This window comes from Melanotaenia boesemani, chromosome 8 (genome assembly GCF_017639745.1).
Source record: "Melanotaenia boesemani isolate fMelBoe1 chromosome 8, fMelBoe1.pri, whole genome shotgun sequence".
Taxonomy (NCBI): domain Eukaryota; kingdom Metazoa; phylum Chordata; class Actinopteri; order Atheriniformes; family Melanotaeniidae; genus Melanotaenia; species Melanotaenia boesemani.
Window position 1 is genome coordinate 144563 of NC_055689.1, and position 11264 is coordinate 155826.

Here is an 11264-nt window from a genome sequence, read left to right on the forward strand (position 1 = left end):
AGGACAGTACAGATGATGTGTTTCCCTCCAGATCAGCGTCCTCTTTGAACCCTCAGTCTGTGTGCTCAAAGCAGTCCTGGAAGGCTGAGGTTGCCTCCTCAATCCAGACCTGGATGGTTCTGGTGCTGGGTTTGGTCTTGCAGATCAGAGGTCTGTGGGCAGGGATCACATCCTGAGGTGAGGAGCTGCTGCAGCCTGGTATGTTCCTGGAATGTTCCAGTACACCTGCTAAAGTATATTAAAGTCTCTTGTTGGAAAGTTGATGAATCTATAAAATTTGGGGAAGACAGATTTTAATTCCACATGGTTAAATTCTCCAGCCACGATCTCAGCCGCCTCTGGATCAGCTAACCGGTCTCTAACTGGTTTAAACTGGTCTGCACTTCACTGCCAGATATTCCAGGTTGAGGAGCAGAAGTTTCCAGTAATGTACACCACAAGTTGTGGACATTCAGGACCAAACCTCTGCCTCTGGTCTTACCCAAAGTTGCAGTCTGGTCGGTACAGAGAGTGCCCCGCTAGCTCCACCGCTACGTTGGGATATTGTTGTCCAGCCAGGTCTCGCTGAAGACTGCCACACAGCTGTCAGTCTTACATCACACGATTTCCTCCAGTTTGTTGGCAAGAGACATGGTGTTACAGAGGACACTGGACAGAGCTGGTCTATGTGGGTTAGCTTTAAGCCTGCTCCAATTTAGTTTACGTTGTCATGTTGTTACGCTGTTACGTTGTTACAGTGCTCTCTGCTCCGGAACCGACCGGATGGGATCTACTCTTATGAATGAAATGAAATGAATGAAAAATACTTTATTAATCCCAAAGGGAAATTCAATAAATATTATATATTATTATAATTATAGTTGTAGTTCTGATGGAGGTTTTCCTTCCTCAGCCCCTCTTCAAACCCCTACACCCCTCCTGCCCCGGGGCCATACCCTGGGTCCCAAGGCGGCAACCAGACACCATGGCAAGCACCAACCCACACCATGGCAGCATATCCGAGCAGGCCCAGACCCCCGGCACATTTGGACCCCACCACCTCGGAGGGAGGAGGACCATCCCCAGGCACCATAGCCCAGAACTCCCGCCCAGCCCGCCCCGGAATAGCCCGGCCGCATGGCCCAGGACTGACGCCCACCGACCCAGGCACCACCTGTGGCCTCAACCCCCACCACGAGGGGACCCCCAACCCCCAACAAGGCTGGACCCAGAGCCACCCCTACCGCAGAGCAGCCCGGTCCCGCACCACGGGAAACCACAAAGAACCCGCAACCACCAGTCACTCCCGGCCATTTTCCAACCCCCACAGCAACGAGGTCACAGTCCTCCACCTACACTAAGTGATGGAGCTAAGCACAGGTGACCAGAGGGAATGAGATTCAGCTAAATAGTTCTTTGAGGAACTAATACACACTGCTGAATACACAGATTATTTTGGTTTTCCAGTTCACAAGGATAGCTTTCTTTGCCATGCATAATGCTGTGCGTATCATTAATATGGCAATTAACTCTGCATACATGTCACCCAAGTCACCTAGTAGACACAGTGTGGGGTTTGCAGGAATATTACATTTAAACCATGTTGACATGTCTTCACATACCTAAAGCCAGAACCTGCGGACAGGTGTGCAGGACCACAAGGCAAGGTCAGTTCTGTTTTTTTTGCAGTGTGGGCAGATGTTTGATTGTGACAGACCCATCCTGAACATCCTTTGTCCTGTATAATGAGTTCTATACAGAATTTTAATTGTCTCAGTTGCATATTTGAATTCTTAGTAATTTTAAAGGTGTTTAAACATATTTGTGACCAGTCATCTTTAAGTTACTGGATAACTCACCCTCCTATTTTGAAGTTGGAAGACAGATTGAGTCTTCTAGTTTAGATAATAGTCTATATGTTTTTGATAATAGCTTTGGGGCATTGAGATTCATGAATTCTGCCACCCTAATAGGTAGCTGTAAGTTTAATTGATTAATGGTATATTTTTTTACATATAATAGATTTAAGCTGGTGATATTCTAAAAATGTTTTGCTACTGATTCCATATTGTGAAGTGAGAATATTAAATGATAAGAAGTTTCCATTTTCTATTATATGTTCTAACTGTTTTATTCCTTTATTTTTCCATTGAGTAAAATTGATAAGCTTTTTGTTTTGCAGGATGTCAGGGTTGTTCCAGAGGGGTGTAAACTTACATGGAAAGAGTGAGGATTTGGTTATTTTTAGAAATTCCCACCAAGACATTAAAGAGGAACTGATGTTGATGCTTTTAAGACACTGATGTGTTTTGATGGTTGAGCTGATGAATGGCAGGTCAGAGATAACCAGATCCTCACATAATGCTTGCTCTACATCTAACCATGTTTCATCCAGACTGCTAGGTTTAAGCCATTTGGAGATATACTGTAGCTTGTTAGCTAAGAAAACACGATCAAAGTTGGGTAGCTCCAATGCGCCTCTATCTTTAGTCTGTTGTAAAGTTTTTAGACTGATACATGATGGCTTGTTTTTCCATAAAAATTTAGATATATGTGAGTCCAATGACTTAACCCAGATAACCTGGGGGAAATGTTTATGCCTAAATATCTAATGTTTCCAGACTGTACTGTAGTATTGGGTGTGTTTTGTAGGTCACAGTTAATGGGCATAACAATAGTCTTAGACCAGTTAATAGGGTAGTCAGATATTGATGAGAATGTGTTAATAAGTGTGATTGTCTGGGGGAGAGATGTCGGTGAGTTCTGGAGGAAAAGTAATACATCATCAGCATAAAGACTTATCTTGTGTTCTATATTGTTGGCATGGATTCCTTTAATCTCTTTATTTTGTCTTATGGCAGCAGCTAGGGGTTCAATAAAAATAGCAAAGAGTGATGGAGAAAGTGGGCAGCCCTGTCTGGTTCCTCTCTGCAAACAGAAGCTTGGAGAAGTTTGATCATTGGTCTTCACACATGCATTTGGGTTGTTATATAATATCTTTATCCAATCTATGAAAGATGACCCAAACCCAAATTTGTTTAATGTTGCAAATAAAAATAGGTTCAGGTTCTGATGGAGGTTTTCATTCCGGGTTCTGATGGAGGATTTCGTTCAAGGTTCTGATGGAGGTATTCCTTCATGGTTCTGATGGAGGTTTTCCTTTGTAGTTGTAGGTCTGGTAGAGTTTTTCCTTCCTGATTCTGATGGAGGTTTTTCTTCCTGATTCTGATGGAGGTTTTTCTTCCTGATTCTGTTGGAGGTTTAACTTCCTGGTTATCATGGAGGTTTTCAGTTGTTGTTGTAGGTCTGGTGGAAGTTTTTCTTCCTGGTCCAAGCTCTCATAGAGATTTTCCTTCCAGGTTCAGGTTCTGATGGAGGTTTTCCTTCCTGGTTCTAATGGAGGTTTTCCATTGTTGTTGTAGGTCTGGTGGAGATTTTCCTTCCCAGTCCTAGTTCTCATAGAGTTTTTCCTTCAAGGTTCAGGTTCTGATGGAGGTTTTCATTCTGGGTTTTGATGGAGGTTTTTGTTCATGGTTCTGATGGAGGTTTTCCTTCATAGTTGTAATTCTGACGGAGGTTTTCCTTCATAGTTGTAGTTCTGATGGAGGTTTTCCTTTATAGTTGTAGTTCTGATGGAGGTTTCCCTTCCAAATTTAGATTCTGATGGAGGTTTTTCTTTCCACTCTGCTCCTGATGAAGGACTGAATACATTAATTTTTGATCCAGTCTGTTGTTTGATCTAGCCAGATCATTGTTATGAACTGATTTATTATTATAAATTGGACAAATCTGTAATTTCTTCTTTCACAGTCTGGTTGTCCAAGCTGGTGGTTTTCTTCAACTAGGCTGTTATTTATTATGAATTTGCTCCAAGTGATTTCTCTGCAAAGCCCTGATATGATGTGAAGTGGCGCTATAACTGGTGGTTTACACTCAAATCCTCATCTCCTCACATTCAACATTGAACTCACCCTCCACTCCTGTAAAGCTCTCTCAGATTGATGGTCCAGCCAAAGCACAGCTCCCCCAGTCAGATCCTCCCCACTTAAACATCACATAGTAGACAATCACCAGTAGACAATATAATTCATATCAATACATTTATACTGTTAGATGTCTCCTTCCCATTAATACAAATTCAGGTACAATACCCACATCAATGATCTCACAACCAAACTTTCCTGCAGCACTCAGCATGGCTCTTTTAAACATCAGATCACTGTCAAACAAATCTTTTAATTTTTAATTATTTGATCTTAGATAACAACATTGACTATCTTTTTAACTGAAACCTGGCTTGGCACTGTAATGGAAAATTTTATACACATGCACTTTGTATTGTTACAAAACCTTGTCTTGTGTTTTACTGAGGAAGGAGGATGACTTGTACCCAGATAAGAATTGAGTGAGCTCCATTTACCTCCCCTTCCAATCTTCTAACATTCCTTTGAAACAGAGTACTAATGATTTACCTTGATGTGATCAGCTCATGCTAGTTTATATAAACCAAACCCAAATGCATCTGTTCAGACTTGCACAGCCAAAATGTCTTTGACTGTGGATTTCTCATTGCTGATCAGCTCTTATTAAAAATACTTTGTTTGATTCTCACTTAGTGTGTGATCTTTGATAAATAAAATTCCACAACAGCACTCAGCATCTACTAATTATTCAACATTTGAGCATCATTCATTTGTTTTTAATAATCCGCCTGTTTTATGGATCACAGTTTATAGACCACCAACCCCACCTTCTTGTTTTATTAAAGAGTTTTCTGAACTCTTTTCAGCCATACACATTAAATACACTAAGATTTTAATAACTGGTGGTTTTAACTTGCATATAGATAATGGTCCATATGCCTGTGACTTTTTAGACCTTTTAAACAGTATGGATTTTAAGCAACATGTCACACAGCCTACACACAACAGAGGACACACCCTGGACCTGGTCCTAACCTATGGTCTGTCCGCTAGTGTGTCCTCTGTTGTCGACCTGGCTGTGTCAGACCACTACTGTGGGTTTTCTAATATCATCAGTTTTATCCAACAGGAGGCCCCAGTGAGAACTGTGAGGAAACGATATATTACCTCTGAAGTGGCTGCACATTTTATTGATATTTTACATCAAACTCCTGCTCAGATTTTACCTGCATCAGGTGATTTTATTGTAGTTAATTTTAACAATAGATTAAAATGAGCTATTGGCTCAGCAGCTCCAATCAAAAATAAAACCTTAAAAAGAACATCCAAAACACCGTGGAGAAATTAGAAAAATGTGAAGCTGAAAATAAATTGCAGGAGAGCAGAGAGGCAATGGAGAAAAACTAAATTAACAATCCATTATGAAATTTTATGTGAACCCAAACTCTACAATAACACTTAAACAGGCCAGAACCCTCCACTTCTCAAACCTCACCACAGATAACAAAAACAATCCCAAATTCCTTTTTAAAACCATTTATTGTCTTGGGCCTTCTTATCTATCAGATCTGCTTTTAAATTATGAACCCTTGCGGACCCTGAGGTCGTCTGGTATCAGCCTTTCAGTCGTTCCCATAGTCAGAACCAAGCCTTATGGCGAAGCCTTGTTCCACCACTACGGGCCTCAACTATGCAACAGCCTGCCAGAGAACCTCTGGGCTGCAGAGACTGTTGAGGTTTTAAAAACAGGCTCAAGACCTTTCTTTTTAGTCTAGCTTATAGCTGATTTTTATTTGTTATTGTTTAGAATTTTGCTTATTTAATCATATATTCTTATATTTTTACTATTTACATGGCTTTCTGTTTTATTGTTTTACTACTTATTGTTTTATTTATTTTTATTTATTGTTTTACCCAAGTAGTTTTATAAACGCTTTTACTTTATTTTATCTACCTTTTTTTCCATCTTATTTTATTTTATATTTTCCCTGAACTCTTTTATCTACACTTTTATCTTGTCAGTCTTATCGGTTCTTATTGTTTTAAAGTTTATTTATTCTTGTTTTTACTGTTTAACTCCAGTGCTTTCCTCCTGGGGATCCTCCACACCGGTAGCTCTGCCTGCAGCCCTGTGGTGTGGTGCCTGCCCTGACCTGGGTGGTTTCTGTGGTGGCTCCCTCTATGGTCATGGGTGGGCTGGCCTCCAGTGTTACTGGATCCCCAAGATCTCGTTTCCTCCCAGCATCGTTGAGCCAGATGTTTGCATTTTTTTACTACTTTTATATTTATTTTAAGTTCAGAGACAGTTATTAGCAATGGCCGTTAATCTTTGTACAAAATGGGGTCAGGGTGGGCGAGGCGAGTGTGCATGACGCATGGTTTGTATGTGTGTGCGTTTGTGTGCAACTGTGTGTGTACAAGTATGAGGGGTGATTTTTTTTTATTTTATGTTATAACTTTGATGTGAAGGCTTTTAAATCTTGTATTGAATATGCACAATTTGTTTTTATCATGTACAGCACTGTGTGTTGCCATGTGCATGAGCTGAATTGAATTGAATTGAATTGAATTGAATTGAATTGAATTGAATTGAATTGAATTGAATTGAACTGAATTGAATTGAATTTCTTATAAATGGAATAAAATGAACTGGACTAAATTGGACTGTTTGTAAAAGTGATGAATTTGTTGTTAACAGGTGCTGTATAAATAAAGCTGAATTGAATTGAATAACTATCGGATTGGCTGAAGATTTTTCTACATAAAACTGACCACACATTCATGTTTAACTACTAAGATCCATCTGAATCATCCACGATTGGATAATAAACTGGTTCAAGCTCAGATTTAATGGTGAAAAATTAATATTCCACTAGTTCTTTTCACTGGAGCCATGTGGATAGACGGAAGCAGCAACATTAGCAGGTGTTGTCCAAGCTGTGGAACAGATGTCATGGTTCAGGTAAGGAAAGAAAAGAAAAGGCTAATGTGTTTAAAGCAAAGCCAGAAATAAGTCTTGTTTGGCATTTTCATCGGCCGCGTGCAGACGGAAACATTCCATCCGGCGGTCTGAGGGGCTTCAGAGGCTGAAACATTTTCACTGTGATCACAGCGAGTCCTCGTCTACAACACTGCAGGCCTTTTCAGTCACATACTGGATGTGATAAGATAAATTGATTAGATGAAGCTGAAGAGAGGGCAGGTTTAATGGAAAGGGTTTGTCTTCAGATCAAGCTTAAACACGCTGGTTAATCAGTCATCAGTGGTTAATGCCAACCAAAAGGTTAAAGGTGAGGAAGAGGAGGGTTTGAAGCTCACATTGTTGAACTCGGTGCTGAACTTCATGACATCTTTGAACCACAGCAAAGAGGATCATTTCTTTGGTCTAATCAACCTACTTGTGTAGTTCCTCATAACACCAGCATATTGCTTTTTGTCTGTCTCCGTATGAGGAAATGTCTCATTATGATCATTATACAAGGGGTCATTTAAAGTACAACAAATGGCTGTATGAGACAGCAGAATCCATCTTTCTGGACCGCTCTCCAATAGTTTCTTCTAAACAGATGTGGAAGCTGCCCACGCCATAGGCACTAATGCAGCCCCATCCCATCAGAGATGCAGCTTTTCACCTGTCCACTGATAACAAGCTGGATGCTCCCTCTCCTCTTTAGTCTGCAGGACACGCCGTCCATGCTTTCCACAAACTAGTTCACATCTTCATCCAGGTTTCCACTTTGCCTCAGACCATTTTTAATGAGCTTTGGTCCAGAGAAGACGGAAGAAGCTGGTTCTGGATCCTGTTCACATCTGGCTTATTCTCTACATGATGGAGCTTTAACCTGCATTTGTGGGTTTCAGGGTGAACTGTGTTCACAGACAGTGGTTTCTGGAAGTCTTCCTGAGTCCATGCGGTGGTTTCCAGTAGAGAATCATGTCTGCTTTTAATGCAGAAGATCACCAGCATCCAGCCTTGTCCCCAGCACACAGAGATTCCTCCTGATTCTCTGAATCTTCTGATGATATTCTACACTGTAGATGGAGGCTCTTCAGTTTGAGGAACATTTTTCTGAAATTGTTCCACAGTTTTAGATCCAGTTTGTCTCAGATTGGTGAAGCTCTGTCCATCTTTCCATCTGAGAGACTCTGCCTCTCTGAAATGCTCCTTTCATACCCAGTCATGTTACTGACCTGTTGCCAGGTAACCTGGTTAGGTGTCAAATGCTCCTCCAGGTGTTTCTGGTTTGTACCAGGTACTTTTCCAGCCTTTTGTTGCTCCTGTTCCAACTTTTTCCATCAGATTCACTATCAGCTCATATTTTCATCCCATGGTGAAACATCTCCGTTTCATCTTCTGAGATGTTGGTTATCTGCTACTGGGGATAAAATATGGATGGATGATATTTATAAATTGAATTTGTTGTTTTATTTACACATTTTAGAGTCCCAACGATTTGGGAATTGGGGTTGTACATAGATTATCTTATTGATTTCTTTTTCTGGGTTCGGTGTGTCTAATGATCATAGAAACCTTACACCTTCCTCAGAAAGTATTTTATCTGTCCCTTCTAAAATATACCAACAAAATCGACAGAAAGGGGTTTTCTTATACATTTTTTACTACATGATTGCAGATTTATGCCAGTGAGGTGGAAGTGAGCTGGACAATGAATCCATGCTGACTGCAGAGGTGGGATCAGTGGAAACCTGTATGCAACGCTTCCGACCCGTGCGTCACTCTCCTGACATCAGCGCCCAGCTGCAATACCCGCAGCTCCTGCGGTGGCAACAAAAACACGCGCGCCTTCACATGCAGGAAACTGGAGAGTTACTTCAGTCTTCAGCCCATGTAGTCTTTCTGTTACTGCAAATAATGGTTTGTTCTGGATAGCGACCCATTTTCACGTTTATGTCTCCCCGCTTCCACGCTGGTGTACTTCAGACTTTAATAATGATCAACGACACTGTTGCGTTCGGAGACTTGGACATGAATGTTTCCGAACCGCTGCTGCGTCTCTCCCTCGGCCACAATCTCAGTTCTCTCCCAGCGCTTCGGCTCGAGCCCAAGTCTCTGGTCACTTCAGCCACCATGTTCGCTGTTGGAGTCCTAGGAAACCTAATCGCCATAGTTGTGCTGTGCGTCTCCAAAAAGGAGCAGAAGGAAACCACTTTCTACACTTTGGTCTGCGGGATGGCCATCACGGATCTCTTGGGGACCTGCTTCACCAGCCCGGTAGTGATCGCCACATATGTGGCCAACCGCTGGCCTGGAGGAGCGCTGCTTTGCCACTTCTTCTCCTTCTCCATGCTCTTCTTCGGCTCCGCTGGCATGTCCATCCTCTGTGCGATGTCCGTGGAACGCTACATGGCTATAAACCACGCGTATTTCTACTCCCAGCACGTAGACCGAACAATGGCGAGATTTGCGCTCCTTGTAACCTACCTGGTCAACATCGCGCTGTGCATCATGCCCAGCTTTGGCTTCGGTCAGCACGTCAGACACTTTCCCGGAACTTGGTGCTTTCTGGACTGGAGGGCGATGGATCCTGTCGGAGCTTGTTACTCCTTTCTGTACGGCAGCGCGATGTTGGTGCTGATCGCGGTGACGGTTCTGTGTAACCTGGCGGTGTGTAGGTCTCTGGTCGGAATGAACCAGAGGACCGGGATAGTGAGGAGTGAGCTGTGTGAGCACGGCGGCTCGCGCCGCCGATTCCCCCGTCTGCCATCAGTCACATCTGCAGCAGAGATTCAAATGTTCTGGCTCTTGATCTTCATGACCATCGTGTTCCTGGTCTGCTCCATCCCTTTAGTGGTAAGGACCTAATCTTTCACAGTAGTTTCCAGACATATTTTCCCAATGTGTTAACTGTTGTTTCTGTCTGACAGGTGCGTATCTTTGTCAATCAGCTATACGACCCTGCCTACATTTCTGCTGGTGGGAAGCCTGACTACAAGAGCGACCTGATGGCAATCCGCTTCGCCTCATTCAACCCGATACTGGACCCCTGGGTGTACATTTTATGCAGGAAAAATCTGCTGTTGAAGGGCTGTGAGAGGCTAAAGAGGGTAGTTGCCTGGGTAAGGGACGGTCGTGGAGACAGAAGTGACTTGGTGGAGGATCAATACTACTCTCCATCTTTACACAGCAGCGACACCAGTTACGCGTCGCTGCGCACGGCTGGCTTCAGGACGGACTTGGCGCACCAGGCCCCAGTCAGGAACAAGTCTTTTACAGACTTTGTGGTGAGTCAAGCGTGGGAGTACGACACCGCTCTGGCCAACTTTCACCCGTTCAGCATCCACTCCACTGCAATCATTGGCTGCGAGGAGGAAGAGGAGGCTCATTTGAACCAGGACATGGAGGAGAAAGCTTCTCCTGGACCCAGCAGAGCTGCGCACATCAGAAGAGTGGACATGGCTACGTGCACGTTCACTTCATCAAGCTCCAGTCAGTCCGTAAAATGCCTCTGAGGGACTTTTGCTCTATTCTCTTTTATATGTTGGTACGGCTCATTTCTCTCAAGAACAAGAACAGATTACAGGGGATTGTTAGACTATGTGGGAAAATTGCATGGATCTTCCTGAATGACCTTTCAGCCCTGCATCAAACCAGAGGCTTGATGCAGGGCTGAAAGGTCATTCAGGTCATTAGTCCAACAGTCCAAGCACAGCAGCTGAGGTCATTCAGGAAGGCTCTTTAATCCTTACAGACCAAAGCCACCTGTTGGCTCATGAATTTTTGCTGCTTCCATCAGGGCGCAGGTACATCCTACCAAGATGTAGGACTAACAGACACAAGTATTCTTTTGTCCCTGCAGCCATTGCCCTGTTGAACAGGGAGTTTTAATTTTTAATTTATTTATTATTTATTATTTTTATTATAGTCTTTTTAAATACGTTGTGTTATTTGTGTGTTTGTGACTGATTGTTTTTTTTTTACTGCTGGCTGTACAACAAATTGCCCTCACAGGATAATAAAGATTCCTTGATTCCTTGATTGATTCTAACAGCATATTATATATTAGTTGTTGCTGCCCATCAATCGGGGAGGGGTTATAAGGTCATCTCCAGACTATCTGGAGTATATCATTCTACAAAGAGAAAGGTTGTTTATGGGTGGAAGACAGCTGCCAATCTTCCAGGAGAGGATGTCCCAGCAAGTTCAGTCCAAAATTAGACATGTAATCATCCAACACTACAAAAAAAAAAAAAAAAAAAAACACCAAGAGCTGCATCATCAATTCCATTTAGCACGTCTAACGTTAAAGTCCACTTAGAAGAGACTGAAGAAGCATGACTTGTTAGGAACTGTAAAATCTGTCCAATATGCAGCAGGACAACGATCCAAACACAGCAGCAGAT

General features: G+C 42.6%; 1 protein-coding gene across 1 annotated transcript; it reads left to right on the forward strand.

The window, feature by feature from the left end:
- The first annotated feature begins 8853 nt into the window (after positions 1-8853).
- On the forward strand, positions 8854-10450 carry ptger4c (prostaglandin E receptor 4 (subtype EP4) c). Its single transcript, XM_041992141.1, has 2 exons — positions 8854-9714; positions 9789-10450. Exons 1-2 carry the CDS (start codon positions 8854-8856, stop codon positions 10371-10373), a joined length of 1446 nt encoding a protein of 481 aa, XP_041848075.1. The 3' UTR covers positions 10374-10450.
- The last annotated feature ends 814 nt before the right edge of the window (positions 10451-11264 follow it).